The 19,030-nt window shown below is 44.5% G+C and overlaps 1 protein-coding gene across 1 annotated transcript in view; it reads right to left on the bottom strand.

The window, feature by feature from the left end:
- The window catches only part of OLFML2B (olfactomedin like 2B), a 244,089-nt gene extending 225,655 nt beyond the window's left edge, over positions 1 to 18,434 (bottom strand). The window contains exon 1 of the mRNA XM_083156672.1: positions 17,359 to 18,434. Coding sequence (XP_083012798.1) covers positions 17,359 to 17,541 — 183 coding nt within the window. The 5' untranslated portion in view covers positions 17,542 to 18,434. The remainder of the gene's footprint in view (positions 1 to 17,358) is intronic.
- Between the last annotated feature and the right edge of the window lie 596 nt (positions 18,435 to 19,030).

Consider the following 19,030-nt stretch of genomic DNA (forward strand, 5'->3'; position numbering starts at 1 on the left):
TCCTTCATATTTACCTCCCCACATTACATCACTATGCTACCTGTTCACAATACATCTCCACACAATACCTCCCCAAATTCCTACCAACACTACATCCCCACATTATATCATTATATTACATACACGCACTATATCACTACACTACCTCCAAATTCTGTAAACTATATCCAGCTAATAAGTCCATGCACAGGGTCACATGGTAAGGGAGCAGCACAAAGGGGTGAGGACTCGGAGGCGAGCCAGCCACACAGGGATGAGGTTAATAGGCAGCAGAGGGATGAGGTGGCAGGGAAAAAATGGCAAGGGTAAGTGAGGGTAAGGGGACAGGTACACAGGGATGATTGTAAGAGGAAACAGAGGGGTGAGGTGGCAAGCACATGGAGATGAGTGTAAGGTGCAGGCATACAGGGGTCAGGGTAAGGGGGCAGCAGATTGATAAGGTGGCAGACACACAGGGTAAGGGGGCAGGAACACAGGGGTCAGGGTAAAGGGGCAGCAGAGGCAGTCCCCCCCCCCCCCGCTGCCTCGGCACCCCCCTTACCCCACAGCGCAGGTGTACACGCTTCCCGGCCTGCTGACTCGGCACGGCCAGCCACTCAGCTCGCTGCATTAACCCCCGCTCCCCCAGCGCCAATGTACATGCTGCCCGGCCTGCTGCTGACTCGGCACGGGCAGCCGATCAGCTCCCTGCATTAACCTCCCATGGCTGGTCCCGACGTACGTGCTGCCCGGCCTGCTGACTAGCCACACGGGCAGCCGCTAAGCTCCCTGCACTAATACCCCCTCCCCAGCATTGACAATCACGCTGCCCATCCTGCTGACTCGGCACGGGCAGCCGCTCAGCTCCTTGTACTCACCCACTCCCCGCGCTAGCTCCAGCCCAGCTTGCATGAAAAAAAAAAGACATGCGGCTGCCAGGCTGCGGCGGCACCCCTGTGACAGCGCCGCGGCACCCCAGGGAGCCGCGGCGCACAGTTTGGGAACCACTGCAATATAGATAAGTGCACACCAGTACAGGTAAGGAGACCCTGGCCAACCTGTGGCTCTCCAGATGTTGTCAAACTACAAATCCCATGATGCCTTACCATAGGTTTTGCTATAAGGGAGTGTTAAAACTGTGGCAAGGCATGCTGGAATTTGTAGTTTCACAACATCTGGAGAGCCACAGGTTGGCCTGTCCTGTCCTATGTGATCACTTGCTCCTGTATCTCTCTCTCCTAACAGGTGTTAGATGTAGCTACAGCAAATCACAGTGTATATGAATCACTGTCCTTGCAAAGAAACTCCCTAGTGGTACCCCTTACAGAATCTGAAAGATTAGAAGTACAAATCAGGGCGTCTCCTAGGCTCGCGCACTGCTGCTCTCGGTTAGTTTACTGGATAAAGACTAAAAGTATGATAATTTTATAGACAAATTGAGAGCGCACGTTAGACATCATTTAAACCATCAAATTTATTTTAAAACCTACAATGAAAGGACAAGCAACTTTAATAAGATTTTATCTGATCATTTACAATCTATTTTTACCACAGGATTTAAACTCAAACCAACTTGGATTTGTTTGCCACAGAAGTTAGAGCAGCAATTGCAGTGAGCATCATCTCCTCACAAACTCCCAAGACTCATAATATTTTACTAAGACTAGATATGTCAAAACACAGTGTTGTGGGCCTCATTTATTTTCTATACTACAAAGTAGAAATTTTCCACCAACTTTCATTAAAACTATCCAATACCTGTACACAAGCACCTCCACTTCGCTGCAACTAAATGGTTATTGTAGTAAAACTATAATTATGCACCAAGGAACACGTCAGGGCTGTCCTCTTTCCCCCTCCTATTCAATTTTGCCGTTCACCCCCTTTTACATCTTTTGCAAAACGATACCCAGTTTCAAGGAATCAAAATTTAAACTAATGGCTTTTGCTGACAATATATTATTATATATTTCTAATCCTAAACAATTAGTCAATATACAGTATGTCAACTATTGCAAACATTTGGCCATGTCTCGTGCTACTGTGTCAACTAGTCTAAATCAAATGCACTTTGATTGGATTCTGGTGATTTCATCAGGAATGGATTAGGGCCTTCTGTTGTCTTGGAGATCTGATCATATTACTTAATTTCACCCCATAATTCAAAAAAATAGCTACAGAATTAGATAGCTAGAACTCTTTAAAATGATCTTACTTAGAGAGCCAATCTGATCAAGATGGTCTCTTTCCCTCTACTCATGCATGTGATTTAAGCTATGCCCACTATGCTTTCACCCAAGGATATACAACATTTACATTTTTTCTTTAAACAGTTTATCTGGAATGGGAAAAAAACAAAAATTGTACTGATAAAACTCCAACAGATTGGGGAAAATGGGGGTTTGAATTTCTTAAATATTTTGTGGTACTCTTAAGCATCACAATTGAGATTTCTCCAAGACTGGATACATAATCAGGAGAATAATGCTAATACAGACCTAGAAAGACAATTCCTTGAAGGAGGAGATTTAACCACCTTCCTACATGTGCATGTTCAAGAGGTCCCCATTCCATTAAAGAAAACTCCTGTTAAAAATCTTTTTCCCAACTGCAATCAGAATTTGCGCTTCATAAAATAATGTTTTATAGATATTTGCAGTTGAGGAGTGCCCTGTCCCAATATAATAGGATCAAATCTATTAATATTATGGAATCCCCAATGAAAAAATGTATTAGCAAACTGAGTAAGTATAAACGGTTATCAAAATGCTATAAATATTTGTTAGAAAATACTCAAACTGATGAAATGGAGGGACTTGCCACAAAGTGGATTAGCAACATTCCAGAAGTGAATACAGAAAATTGGGGGTCAGCCCTGTTGGCTCCAGGGCTGGCTACCAATTCTCTCAGAACACAACAGATACTGTACAATTAAATATTTTACAAAGAACATATTTAACACCTGAAAGGATGAGTAAATTCTCCCAAAATAATAGACAGTTGCCCAAAATGTAAGGATATGGTATGTAATTTGTGGCACCTCCTTTGGGAGTGTAGAATCATGCAATTATATTGGAAGGGAATCGGTGAAATTATGAGGACCATGGGCATTCTGAGTCAATGCCTACAACCACTAGGTTATATTCTTGGGGTCTGGCCACAGGGGCAAACGCAGGATTTTCAGAAGGGGGTTTCCAGAGGGGCGGAGCAAAGCACGGAGATGGACACTTAGGTGACCCAGTATATGCCGGGTCAGTTAAAGTATTATAGATAGACCAAGTGTATATAAATAATATATATATATATATATATATATATATATATATATATATATATATATATATATATATATATACACATATACATACAGGGGCATCAACAGCAGTGTAGGCCCCTGGGCATAACAATGTATTGGGGCCCCTACCGATCCTCCAGCGGTTGGGGTGGGGGAAGTTTTGATGTCCTGCAGGTGGTAGGGGGTATTACAGTATATCAACCGCTCAGCATGTAGGGCCTGATTTAGTAATTTCCGCTAATTACCCCTTTACTGCACAGATGGTGCGAGATGAGGTGGAAGAAGGGGGCATTGGGCTGAATGAAGGGGCCCTGATAACATAACTACCAGGGTGGTAGAGGATGTTTAATACGCAGAGGAGGGGAGTATAGTGGAGTGGGCTTATTATTCATAATTTTCTGGTGGGAGGACAGCTTCCTAGAGAATCCCACCTACCAAATGGTATTGGGCACTAGGGGATCAGAGTTCAGGAGGCAGAGCAATCTGCCAACAAGTATATAAAACTACATACCAGGTGTGTGGAGCTGGAGCAGTAACCAGCCGCTGGAAGGCTGATATCTCTGGTTCTGGGAACAGTAGAGACAAGCTAATAGTGTACATCAAAGGGGGAGAGTCCAGCTTTTGGAATATACCCTCAGAAAACTCGAAGTCAGACAGAACCTGAAATATCTGACTGGGAAGAGCAATTAAAAGGTTTGGATGGGGACCACTGATATGAAGTCAGATATATCCGGTTCCTAAGGGCTGATTTTTAAAATTCTTGTACCCATGGAAAGAGGGGACTCTCAGCTTTCAGCCTAGGGTCCTTAGACTCCTGGGGGGGTTTCTGGGTACTCAGAAACCCCCCCTGCGTGCGCTACTGGGCCAGGCGATCTGATGCCACTAGAGCAGAGACAATTTGCTATTAATCTCTGTGCTATAGCCAAGGTGATCATTGCCCGTTCATGGATGGAGCAAAATGGGCCGGGAATCCGTGAGTGGATTAATTTAATAAACTGCACTATAGAGCATGAGAAGTACACGTTCCTGTCAAGAAAGTCAATTGATACTATTCAAAATATTATAAAGCTCACTCATCACTGTAGGTGTCTCAAGCCTATTTAGGTTCAATATAAGATAAATTCTTCATACACAGTATTGCATTTTCCTGTATGCACAGCCACAATTAGTAAATGACTAAATTTAGTATAAAAATGCAGGTGTCACAAGGATTAGATAAACTGACAAAATGTCTAATAAGGAAGTGCTGTTTGTTTTTTCTCTTTTTAAGGGTCCATTAATGACAATAATGTTAAAAGACTCAATAATGAGATTTGTTAGTTTTCACACTAAATATTTTCATATTTAACATATAGTCACTAATATAAAATAGTAGGACTCACTTTTGTTTCTATTTTCTCACTTTGTCTTTTGTCTTTATTCTTCTTTAGTAATAATCAGTAAATGTGTGACGTCACAATTTTAGTAAAGGCATATCCACACATGGAAAAATAAACAGCCTGGGCAAAATACAGCTAGGACTGGTAATGAATGTGGCATATTAGGCAAGTTCTCTAATTTATGGAGGTATCAGATGAAATAGTTAATTCTTTAGGCTGTATAGACATGGGAGGCAAGTCGTTAAAACACGTGTCACAGTGGATGGATTTGTGACTGGAGACGGACCAGAGGAAGATGGATTAAATCGAGCAGGTTTAATGAAAGACTTCATATACGACTGACAGTAATGACTCAAATACTTCTTTGAGAGACAGTCACTAGTGAATAACACAAACTTGGCAAAGCACTTCAGGAATACGAAAGTAAGGGAGACTTGATAATTAGAGTTTGTCTGGATGGACAGGGTAATTAGGTTGGAGTTGGCTCCGGAGAAGGCGGAGAAGATGATGATGGGACAAAGGATCCAAGGACTGGCAAACGAAGGGTACTGGAATATGGAGCAAGACCTGAAGACAAGGCGGTAGAAAGACTTGACGAGACCTGCTTAGCTGAGACTGACAGCAGAGCAGGAAGGCAAAGGCACTAGAAACTGTAAGGAGTTGTTCCCAAGAACTCATCAGCTCAAGAGACTTTTTGCACTGACCCTTTTTTGCTTAGGCAGATCCCCTATTTCCCTAGGGGGTGGTTGCCATTGGCTAGCAGGGCAGTGTGGGAGGAAACAACCCTAAACTGGCTCAATAGTACTGCTGCCCATAACCAAGATGGCGGTGCTGGCCTCCCGGCGCCGCCAATCACTATGAGTCAGTGCCACGCCTCCCAGTGTCCCACTGCAGTCGCATCAGCCCGCAGAGTCCAGCAGTCCCATGCCAGCCCTGGGAGAGAGACACACACGCCTGCCGATGGCGGGCGCGGACGGGTGAGTACCGTGCCCACCGTGGTGGTGTGTGACAACATGATAAAACTTTTTTATTATATGCCGGTTGCTGATGTCTCGTAACTGTATGTACTATATGTAACGTATGTAAACTGTCTTGTGTAACTGATACATGTGTATGTTATTAAAAAAAAATTCCAATAAAGAAGAAGAAAAAAATAAAAAGAAGCTATGGTTTGGGATGAGACATGGTCAAAATATAAATCCACATAATTCATTATTTCTCAGATTAATAAATAACCATGAATTTCAGGAGGGTTGAGCACATCACCTATTTAAGATTTGGGGGTATTTTAAATGTTGGCAATCTGGTTGACCACCATAATCAACAGGCGCTCACATTCAAGGAGGCAACAGAGAGATTTTCAGGTGTGGGCTCTTATCCGATAGCATGCCTATTGGCCCAAATCCATAATTCCTTTATTATAATAATAAGTAGATGTAATACTGTATATGGTAGATGATGCAAACTCTAACAGGAGACCCACCTATTGCCCTGTGAAATGTTATTTTCTAGACATGATGGGGAAGGAGAAATAAAATAGGGGAACTTAAAATAAAAAATGACAAAGATAATCAGTTTTTCACTGATTATTTTTGTCATATTTTATTTTAATTTATTTTTTATTCTCTTCTTTACTGGTCAAATATTTTAGACCGACATTACTTTATTATGTTAAGTTATACAATGTATAGTAATGACCACCAAAAAGTACAGATTTATACCTGTTACCCCATTTCTCTGTAGTTCTAATGGTTTCTACTCCCTACTGTTTAATGGTCTCTAGTCGGCCAATGTGACAATGTTTAATATGATGTGAGAGGCTATGGGTCACAACTTCCATTAGGCCATTCTTCCTATGTTCCAAGAATCTGACATTGAGGGGGAAATTTACTAATATGAAAAACCTAGTTTTTCGTATTAGTATTTTCCCTACGACTGTTTCGTTCGTATGCAAAGTCGTGTTCCGGAGGGGGATTTACAAAGCAGTCATATACGACTGCTTTATACCCTCCGATGGTGTAATGATTCGTATTAGCTGGCCATATATACGGCCGCTAATACGAATTTTTCAGGCAGTCTGCACGGATCAGTCAGATCCGTGCAGGCAGCAAGGTGTAAAAAAAAATAGAAAAAATAAATAAAAAAACAGCGGCCAATCAGGAGCCATGAAAGTCAGCTCCTGATTGGCCAGAATTCATTCTGAGTAGAGGCGCAGAGGAGGAAGGATCTCTGCGCCTCTGACAGTCCGCAGCGGGGAGCTTGCCGGAGTCGCCGGCAGCTTGAAGAAGAAGGAAGAAGCCCTGGACTACGTCAGATCAAGCCTGAAGAACTTCCATGGAGGACCTGGGTGAGTAGGATTTCCTTCCATAGGTCCACCATGGATTTCTTCGGACCCCGGACCGGACGCCGACATGAAGATCGACATGCTGAAGAATGACGACATGGATCCGGAACCAGGACAAGGCACCGGATCAAGACTCAGGGACCTACCTACGGGATCAAGATAGGTAAGTATCAGTGTGTGTGTGTAATGTATGTATTAAACTTTTATTTTTCAGGTGTCAGTGTGTATTTATTTAACTATTTTTTTTACTGTGGAACTACAAGACCCAGCGGGCCCTTTAATGCCCCGCAGGCTGGGACTTGTGGTTCTCCAAGTCCCAGCTTGCGGGGGAGGCTTGCTGGGACTCATAGTTCCACAGTTTAAAACAATAGTTTATTCATCTATTTTTTACACCAGTATCAGCCCGGTGGCCACCGCACAGGGCCACCGGGGACAGCACCAGGCTTCAGCCTGGTCACGTAAGTCCTGGAGGGGGGTGACCTCTTTATTGGGGGGGTCCCCACTCCCCCAGGGCCCCTGGCCAGGCTGACTGGTCAGAGGGTTAATGCTTTGGCCGGGGGGACTTGTATAAAAAAAGTCTCCCCCCGGCTGTGGCATTGCCCTGCTGGCTGGTTTGGCCTGGGGCTGGTTCTTAAAATACGGGGGACCCCTAGTCATTTTGTCCCCCGTATTTTGGAAACCAGCCCCAGAGCAGGAGCCTGGGGCTGGTTGTTAAAAATCAGGGAACCCCTATTTGTCGGGTTCCCTGATTTTTAATTACCGGCTCCAGCCTCTGTCAGCCTGGTGCTGGTTTCGGCTGTGGGGGGGACCCCACGCCGGTTTTTATTTTTTTATTTATTTAATTAATTTTTTTTTACACCTTGCAGCCTGCATGGATCTGACTGATCCGTGCAGACTGCCTACAAATAATTCATATTAGCAGCCGTATATACGGCTGCTAATACGAATTCCTACGACATTGGAGGGTTACAAAGCAGTCGTATATGACTGCTTTGTAAATCCCCCTCCGGAACACGACTTTGCATACGACTGAAACAGTCGTATGCAGTCGTAGGGAAAATACTAATACGAAAAACTAGGTTTTTCATATTAGTAAATTTCCCCCTTAGTTTCAGAGAAAGGTCGAAAAACATTTAGGGGGTTATTCTGATCGTAGCGGCCAAACGTGCGTACGTTCGCTATTAACGTACGCTCTCCGTACGCGGCCGTTGGGGTTAAGTCCACCCACAACTCAGCCGCATACGTACGGCCAGAAACATCGGCAAAGGGGAGTGGCGTACAATTGAGCGTACGCCAACGTACACGGACGGGCCAGCCCTTACACTCCGACAACTGGCGTACAATTGAGCGTACACCACCGTTTACGGACGTCTCTCGGCCGTCTTCCCACCGACTTCTTGCGGCTATCTGAGCGTACGCCAGCTTGCACGGACGGGTCCCTATTGTTTTCAATAGAAAAGTCAGCTTATGTCACCGCTCGTGAGAGTGAGCGTACGTCCGTGTACGCTGACATACCCTTCACATATATGGACCTGCAAATCTTGCCTTTCAACTCTAATTATGAAAATTAATTAATTGATTGAATTAATTAATGTGCAAAATAGTGGGCATGGGCTTAAAACATTGCTGAAACATCCTTTGTAGGTGTTCGATGTGGTTTATGTTATTGTATCATAAATACAAAACCTATGTTTGTATTAGAGTGAACACGTTGACACATGTCGACTTGTGTCGATTGAGTGTGCTACTGTGTAAAGTCTATGAAAGCACGTAGTGAATGTGTATAACTGTTTAACAAATACCTACCTTAGAATATATAAGCAGGTCTTACAAAGATTCTTACCTTAAATTAAACAAACCTTTAAATGTAGAGAAGTATAGAAAGATAAGCTTCCAATGTGTTTGAGTGCTGTGTGTGGCTTGCAGGTAGTGAAATCATGGTTTGGACTTAATAGACTGCAGCATTGGTTATTACATTCAGGTGTATGTGTTTGAGTAGTAATCAGCGTAAATTAGCTAACCCAGGCGCACGCTGGCATGCGGTATCTGTAGGGGTGGTTTGAGATGGCGGTTGGCGGCCGCCTGTTTTGTGTCCGAAATGAACGGTGCCTTAGTGGATCGTGCGGTAGTAGCACCGCTCTTTTTTGGTGCACACCCCCGTGTACGCCCATATTTACGCCCATTTTCCCTCATTATTTCGGCCGCTCCCCTCATCACGCCCCTATGCCGCCCCCAATGCCCGTACACTCGCGTATAGGTTTTTTCGCACGTTGAGACCCGTCCGTAAGCTTTGTGGAGTGTTCGCGCCTGCGCATTAGCGAATGTACGCATGCGCAGATCATAAAAAACCCCGGGACGTACGCGTACGGCCCGGCCGCACCAACCAGAATAAGGCCCTTAGGTACTGTTCAGAGGCTTATTGACAAGGGAAGTATTCTGTCTGAACTGTTAGTTAACATTAAATAGTTGCAATACGAAACAAAGTGACGCTCTCTTCACTAGTCTGTAGTCAACATAGAAATAAGAAGAGGTGTCAGTCCTTTTTTAAAATATCATTAAATATCATATGGCTCCACTTATATGCATATAATTAGGAGCAGTATAGTGACATAGACTGATTACCCACACTGTTTATCCGATTCCCACATACTGTATACTGCTGATACATTCAGAATGTATGATTATTGTCACATTAGAGATCTAAGCACATTCAAATCACTAAAGTGTGCTTATAACATAGAATAACGCCAATATGATGTCTGCTTCCTACCACTGTATTGCACATGGTGGGAGCCACACATGGCATATGATATGTGCTCCTGTTCACATCGCCAGAATTTTCTGGCGCTGTGGGTCTCTTGTGTAAGAAGTTAGGTGCCGGCGCCACTTGTTGGTCTCCGGCAGCTTCAAATTAAAACTGTGCATACGCGGGGTAATGTTCCCAGGGGATGCTGTGTACCCGGCACATGCACAGTTTTAATTTGAAGCCGCTGGAGACCAACCAGCGGTACCTAACATGGAAAACTGCGCATGTGCGGGTACGTAATGCGAGAAAAAGTATCCGGCGCATGCGCAGATAACTTAGGCGGACGGCAGCGCAGGAAACGTTATGAGAGGCAGCATGGGTAGCAGGGGATAACACACTCCCATATCGAAGCCAACTCTATTGATAAATTTGGGCGAATTGCAGGGGAGCTTCACCACGATAAAGTGGTGAAGCGAACCTGCGCCCATAAGGAACCTTAAGGCAATATTGATAAATCTACCCCAGTATGTGCAGTGCTGTAAGGACCAGTGTAGTGCCAGCTTCCTCTGCCCTGAGCCTGGCTGTGGAGCACGGAGCGGGCTGCACATTGTATGTGCAGTGTTAACTACAAACTGCAATGTAACCCGATACTGTATGTTCCAGGTGCAAAGTTACTTGCACTTTATTTTTATTATTATTATTATTATAATTATTATTAATAACAGTTTCTTATATAGCGCACACATATTCCGCAGCGCTTTACAGAGAAGGTACTTGTTTCCTAGCACGGCGCCCGTCGGGTCCCATCGCATACCATAACTTAAGGTATGCAACGGGACCCGATCAGACCCGACCGACCCGATTTTCGGGCTTCAAAGACGTTTTTTGTACAATTGATAATGGCATGCGATTCGACGCGACCGACCCGATTTTTACATTGGACCCAATGTAAAAATGGTCCCTGAGACCCGATTTTACATTGGACCCAATGTTAAATGCCCCCCAGACCCGATTTTTAATTGTATACCCACCCGGATGGTTCATTATTATGTGAAATGCCCCCCCATTGTTAACGCAATACCACGATCAATGTCAACCCGAAGCATGGCGAGCGCAGCGAGCCCGCATGGGGCGGTGGTATACGTCCTCCGACCTTTTCATATCCCCACTATCCACGTTGGCGTAGAGTTGATTTTATATAGTGTGGCGAGCAGACGCGTAATACGTGTGAAGTAATGCGCATTCGCTCGCCACGCTTCGGGCTCGGTGGCTCGACACACTATATGAAATCAACTCCACGCCGACGTGGATGAAAAGGTCGGAGGACGCGTACATTTGACATACTAATTACCCATCGGGGTGGGTATACAATTAAAAATTGGGTCTGGGGGGGCATATAACATTGTATCAGCCGTGGCTGTACAATCAAAAATCGGGTCGAATCGGTCGCATCGCATTGCATGCGATTTGGTCGCATGCGATGCGACCAATTTTTCAGACCCGATGTCATACAATTGAAACCGGTGGCACCGTGCTAGGAAACAAGTACCCAGAGAATATTTGAACATTCATCAGTCCCTGCCCCAGTGGAGCTTACAATCTATATTCCCTTCCACATGTACACGCACACACAGGCATTCTATAGGTTAATTTTGTTGGAAGCCAATTAACCTACCAGTATATTTTTGGATTGTGGGATGAAACCAGAGTACCCCGGAGTAAACCCATGCAAGTACAGGGAGAATATATACAAACTGTGCACAGTTAGAGCCATGGTGGAGATCGAATCCATGACCTCAGCCAGTGGCGTAGCAATGCTGCAGAAGACCCCGCAGTGCCTTGGAGGAGCCAGCGCTGGTGGGGTCTGCTGGGCACGCAAGAAACTGTTTGCTGCAGGAAGGAGGAGAGATAGCCTGCCGGCTAGTGCTCTCATTGGTTAGGGCTATACACAGCGCCTATTGGCTGCTGTGCATAGAGTGAGCGACCAGAGACAGCTGGAGGCTTAACTGTATAGGGTACAAGATGTGCAGTTGCTATCGGGCCCTATAGCCGGCATCCCCCACATCTCCCTGCCATAGGTCAGCAGCATCTCCATCTAGCATACTGTATCTCTCATAGACCTCCCCCAGCAGCAGCAAGCCACGACCAGCTTTTCCCCTGCCTCTGCTCAGCGGTTCATCTCCACCCATCCCATGTGAAGCTTCCCCCCCCCAGCCCCCCGGCGGCAGCGGCGTTCAGCATGCCCCCCCCCCTCATGTATGTCCATCAGCTTATCCTCCTGACTGACACCAGCCGGCGGCAGCATCTGTGGCCAGCTTCTCCTGCATCTGTAACCTCACCCAAGCCGCAACGACAGCCAACTTCTCTCCCCCCCCCATGCACAGCAGCCAATTTCTCTCCCCCTGCACAGCAGCAGCGGCAGCAAACTTCTCTCCCCTGCAGCGGCAGCCAACTTCTCTCACCCATGCGCAGCAGCAGCCTGCTTTTTCTGAATACCCCTCCTTCCCCCGCTTTTATCAGCAGCCCGGCTTCACCTTGCCCACCATATTAGAGCACCGCAGTGGCTGGCTTTTTCTCTCCCCCATACGGCCAGAGGACAACACAGCAGCGTCCAGCTTCAGATTTTCTCCCCTCCAGCAATGGCCAGTTTGTATACATACCCCCACCAGACCCAGTAGCGCACGCAGGGGGGGTTTCTGAGTACCCAGAAACACCCCCCCCCCCCAGGAGTCTAAGGCTGAAAGCTGAGGGTTCCCTCTTTCCATTGGTACAAGAATTTTAAAAATCGGCCCTTGGGACCCGGAGATATCTGACTTCAAAGCAGTGGTCCCCATCCAAGCCTGTTAATTGCTCTTCCCAGTCAGATATTTCAGGTTCTGTCTGACGTAGCATTCCAAAAGCTGGGACTCTCCCCCTTTGATGGACACTAGTAGCTTGTCTATACTGTTCCCAGAACCAGAGATATCTGCCTTCCAGCAGCTGGTTACTGCTCCGGCTCCACACACCGGATATGTAGTTTTATATGCTTGTTGGCAGATTGCTCTGCCTCCTGAACTCTGATCCACTAGTCCCTAATACCATTTGGTAGGTGGGATTCTCTAGTTTTTAATTCTATTAAAATCTAAGAAATCTAATTCCGGGAACTGGAGATATCTGCAGTCAAGCAAGCTGTCCTCCCACCAGGAAAATATGGATAATAAGCCCACTCCACTATACACCCCTCCTCTGCGTATTAAACATCCTCTACCACCCTGGAAGTTATGTATCAGGGCCCCTTCATTCAGCCCAATGTCCCCTTCTCCCACCATCTGTGCAGTAAAGGGGTAATTAGTGGAAATTACTGATACAGGCCCTACATGCTGAGCGGTTGATATAATACCCCCTACCACCCGCGGGACATTAATGTTTCCCCCACCCCTACCACTGGAGGATCGGTAGGGGTCCCAATGCATTGCTATGCCCAGGGGTCTACACTACCCCTGTATGTATATATATATATGTGTATGTGTGTGTGTGTGTGTGTGTGTGTGTGTGTGTGTGTGTGTGTGTGTGTGTGTGTATATATATGTATATATATATATATATATATATATATATATATATATATATATATATATATATATATATATATATATATATATATATATATATATATATATATATATATATATATATATATATATATATATATACATATATACACACACATACAGTACATACTGTATTATTATTATTATTTATATACATTTGGTCTAGCTATAATACTTTAACACACACATATATATATATATATTACTTTAACTGACCCGGCATATACTGGGTCACCTTTGTGTCCATCTTTGTGCTTTGCTCCGCCCCTCTGGAAACCCCCTTCTGAAAATCCTGCGTTTGCCCCTGAGACCGGAGCAGCAGCTAAGCCCACTCCACCATCACCACAGAGCACAGCAGTGACCTGCTTCTTCCCTGCAGTACTTAGGAGCTGCTGTTGCTGGGATCCGGCTAATGTGTGAGTACCCGATGCTGCAGCAAGTGTGGTATAAATCTGTGGAAGCATATAGTATCTGCTCCTTCTCTAGCCTAGTGTCTCCCTCAATTACTTCCCAATGTCACCCTCTTCCATGCCAACCAGCCCACTGCTCCCATATCTCTGCCCCTCACCTAAAACTTCAAAAAAGAAAGAAAAAAGTACTCTCCTTTGTTTGGGGGCACGCTTTTAAAGAAAAAAACTTTTCTTTGTAATGGTTGAAATTTTTAAAACATAAACTTTTAATATTTATAGTCTAAAAGGTTGTTAATGGACAAAGACACAGACAGACTACACAAAACATGGAGAAGTGGTTAGAACCACTTAATTGGGCTCAATGGAGTCCAGCGGTATGTTGCTAGTATAAATTTAAGTGTAAATTTCTGTGGTTTTCAGCGGTATGTTGCTGGTATAGACTACAGTATAAATTTCTGTGGTATAAATCCACGATAAGTTAGTCTGGTACACTTATTTATTTAATATTCAGCACTGATAGCGAAATGGATAAATTTATAGTAATATCCGGTCACATCCAATAAATTGTATGGTGTGTATTCGCATACACAATTTGGGAAACAAAATGTTCAATTGACGTCAGAAAATTGACGGATACAAAGTTCCACAATATACAGACAAGCAGGAAATGCGGTGGTAGCCACTTAATTTGGTGATGGTAATAAATTATATGTAGAGAGTGGAGATAGAAACTCCTCAGGCAGAAAGAACACAGCCACTACTGCTGTGTCGACCAACTAGTCCTAGTTCTAAGTCGAGACAGTGAGTGGATTGTGTTGATGGCCTGTGTGTATGGAGTAGAGGGTTATAGGAAATATATCATCTGCTGTCTCTTTCCCCAGGATAAGGTGCCCTGTTGATGGTCAGTCAGTGCAGGGTCTAGCCAAAATCCTTTAGGTGGAGATGAGAGTGCTATTAATTTGAGAAGGTTTAGAGAGTGCTAGAGTAGAGTGCATAAAAGAGACGGCTTAAATCTATTGGGTTAGTAGGCTGCTGCTTCCCATTGTCCAAGCATTGGTGGGGAGTGAGCGGTGCCCTGTTGACTAGATGTCAGTACAGGGTCCTGCCAAATCCCGCCTGAGGTGATCAGAGTATCCCTAAATAGAATTTGTGAAGGAGAGAAGAAAAGGGAGGTTTGTGATAAAGCTGCGTCAAATCTGATAAATCAGCAGTTGCCCCATTCCATTGCTGCAAGCATTGATTTAAGACGCAGCTTTATCACAAACCTCCCTTTTCTTCTCTCCTTCACAAATTCTATTTAGGGATACTCTCATCACCTCAGGCGAGATTTGGCAGGACCCTGCACTGACATCTTTTCAACAGAGCACCATATACCCGCACTAAGGGCCTTATTTTAGTTCACTCTTTCTGACAAAATCCTTCTTAGATGGAAAAAACCATGTGCACTGCAGGGGGGGCAGATGTAACATGTGCAGAGAGAATTAGATATGGGTGAGTTATTTTGTTTCTTTGCAGGGTAAATACTGGCTGCTTTATTTTTACACTGCAATACAGATATCAGTTTGTAGTAAAACCCCACCCAAATCTAATTCTCTCTACACATGTTAAATCTGCCCCACCTGCAGTGCACATGGTTTTGTCCATCTAAGAAGGATTTTGTCAGAAAGAGTGAACTAGAATAACCCCCTAAGTGACAGAAGATATCCCTCCTTTAACATAACGCAATCTTCTGGTGAGTACCGCTCACTCCCCACCAATGCTTGGACAATGGGAAGCAGCAGCCTACTAACCTACTAGATTTAAGCCGTCTCTTTTATGCACTCTACTCTAGCACTCTCTAAACCTTCTCAAATTAATAGCACTCTCATCTCCACCTAAAGGATTTCGGCTAGACCCTGCACTGACTGACCATCAACAGGGCACCTTATCCTGGGGAAAGAGACAGCAGATGCTATATTTCCTATAACCCTCTACTCCATACACACAGGCCATCAACACAATCCACTCACTGTCTCGACTTAGGACTTGTGGTCGAGACAGCAGTAGTGGCCGTGTTCTTTCTGCCTGAGGAGTTTTTTGGGTACTTATGTAGTAACTGGGCTGCCGATTTTGAAATCGGGTCCATCGCATCGCACCCGACCAAATCGCATGCGATGCGATGCACCCGATTTTTCCATAGGATTCAATGTTAAAATGGACTGAGTCCATTTTAACATGGAATTCAATGGGAAAAAGGGGTCCTTTTCATACCCCTACTATCCAAGTGGGCATGGAGTTGGATATAAACCTGTGGCGAGCGTAGCGAGCCACCGAGCCCGAAGCGTGGCGAGCGTAGCGAGCCCCGCGAGGGGACACAGAATACCGTCCCCTCGCGGGGCTCGCTTCGCTCGCCACGCTTCGGGCTCGGTGGCTCGCTACAGGTTTATATCCAACTCCATGCCCACTTGGATAGTAGGGGTATGAAAAGGACCCCTTTTTCCCATTGAATTTCATGTTAAAATGGACTCAGTCCATTTTAACATTGAATCCTATGGAAAAATCGGGTCATCGCATCGTATGCGATGCGATATCGCATCGCATCTGATTGTATGCCTTAACTTAAGGCATACAATCAAAAAATCGGCAGCCCAGATACTACATAAGTACCGTTTTTTGTATCCGTCAATTTTCTGACGTCAATTGAACATTTTGTTTCCCAAATTGTGAAATTTATCCATTTCGCTATCAGTGCTGAATATTAAATAAATAAGTGTACCAGACTAACTTATCGTGGATTTATACCACAGAAATTTATACTGTAGTCTACCGGCACTCAGTGACTCCATGGTACCTTGCCAGGTGCCTTCCATAGATCCTCCATACAGTTGGGGGATGTAATGTAAATAATATCCTTGTAGACGGCCGCACTCTGGACTAAAATATATTTAATCAGCATTTCAGCCATTGAATGTCTTTTTTCCGAGGAAAACAAAAAACATGTTATATGCACTGCTAGGAGGGGGGGCTGCCACAAACTTTTGGCAGGGGGGGGGGGGGGGGGAGCAAAATCTATAGTTACGCCACTGACCTCAGCGCTGTGAGGCAGTAATGCTAACCATTACACCGTCCGTGCTTGCACTTACTTGAAATGATGAAATGAGCTGGTAGAAAGATGAAATAACAGCTTCCTTCAATGAAATAGATCAAATGAAGGTATTCAATACTAAGGGGTCTATGCACTTAGCTTTGGAGAGAGATAATGTAGACAGAGATAAACTACCAGCCAATCCACTCCTAACATTCATGTTACAGGCTATGTTTGAAGGAGCTGGTTGAGGCTTCGTACATACAGTAGATCGCCATGTTTTATTTACATACAAATAATTGTAACATTATAACAGTAAAATTAGGAATACATTTTACAATTGTTACTGCTTATAGGCACATACTGCATTAGTGTAAGGTACTCTATTGACTTGTCATTACTTTATAAAACATGGATTCAATTTAAAGCGACAGAAAACCGCTATACATGTTTAGCTGCCATAAATGAAAATTCCCATTACTTCCCTAAACAAGTGCATAATCAAGAATACAATACAACAAATCATGTAGAGAACAGAATAGTTTTTATACCTGGGACAAAATGTTCTCCTGGTTTTCAGACTCATCCTCCAATGTATCCTCTCTGGATGTTTGTGAGAGAGGTTCTGCTGTGTGGACTGGGGAATCCTTATGGTTGATGCTGCCTGCCCCAGGGCTAGTAAAGCCCATGCATAATAAAAATAGGAAAAATAACTTAATCCTAGATGGATCCATAGGAATAATAAATGACCGTAAAAAAGGTAACTTGTGTTGATATGCTGCAGTCAGGATGTCATATATTAGGTATCCCAAGGTAAATACCAAAAATCCACTCTGCTTTTGTCCTCCACATAAATCAGATGTAATCCCAAGCAGTAAAAGTCAAACGTACAGGATCTTATTTACAGAAATGTAACATGGCTAATAGAAATGTTGCTGTTAGACCAGGTATTGTCTTTTGTGTCACACAGCAACTCTGCCCCAATTCAGGCTGCTTTCAACATGCCTAATGGATATAAGACTTGCCAGTCTGCAGTTGTCAGAATGTACAGACGGCTGAATGGCAGAGGGATGAAAGAGGCAGCCAGACAGGAGGCAGGGGCTTCTCTGACTTTTAGATCCGCATGGAGTCTTCTCAGGTTACAACACAAGAAAAGGGTAAAGGTGCTTTAGAGCCGAGGATAACATCTCTATGCCGTGTTGTGAGCAGCTGCGAGAACTTGCTGTTGCAGCAGTCTCCTCTAAAACTTCACAGGGGAATGCATAAGAAGGAGGAGTTTCCTATCTGTCTTGGTTTTAACAAACTTAACTACTTTTCCAGTTGGAGAGAATATATAATAAAGCAATATGACAGCTGGGAACTATGTGAAAATCAGGTGTGTTTGCCTGCGTAGTAAATTCCTCAGTACTAATCCAGCCAACACAAACATTGCAGATGCAGCATTTTCTTGCTAAAGGAGATCACTATTTACATACGTTAAAATAAAAAAGCTATTGGCATATTCTATAGTTGTATTTCAAAGTTCCAGATTTAGAAAAAATGCAGAAAACCATTTGTAGATTGCAGAAGAATATGCTGGTGCTACAGTAGGAACCCGGAGTGTGTGAAATAGCCCTCAGGTCACCAGTGCCCGGGCACCCGGAAATGCGGCGTGGTCTATGGAAAAGGGGCGTGGTATGGTGGATAGGCCACTCCCGCAGACCAGGCCAAAATTTTAATCACTACAGAGGGCATGGCCATGCTCCCAGGGTAGTTGCTAAATTCTAGTGGGTTAAAAGACCTTTCACACCCAGGGTGAGGAGCAAGGCTGGGGGGCTTGCTCCTTCACTATCCACACCACCATAGGTTTGGCCATCGGTACAGTCGCCATCGATGGTTGCCAATGATGGTGATTCTGCATCCAGACATTGATAGTTAAAAACTATGTGATGGGCAACCATCGATAGTTTTAGCTATCGATGGTTAACCATTCTCTTTGACTGACTGGCCCAAAGGCCAATCAGAACGTGGGGGGCTTCCGGGTTGTTGGGGGTGGAGCTGTGCTTCATGTCCCGGCTCCTTGGAGAAAAAAAAACAACATTGTTTCTACTATGCCATCGATGTAGAGAAACCATCTGGTTCAGTATTAGACATCGGCCATAAACCATCGATGATTTTGAATCATCGCTAGTCGATGGCCATCCCTACACCACCACTTGATGTCTTTAGTAACCAGGTGGCGAG

Source organism: Crinia signifera, chromosome 8 (genome assembly GCF_055691185.1).
Source record: "Crinia signifera chromosome 8, ASM5569118v1, whole genome shotgun sequence".
Taxonomy (NCBI): domain Eukaryota; kingdom Metazoa; phylum Chordata; class Amphibia; order Anura; family Myobatrachidae; genus Crinia; species Crinia signifera.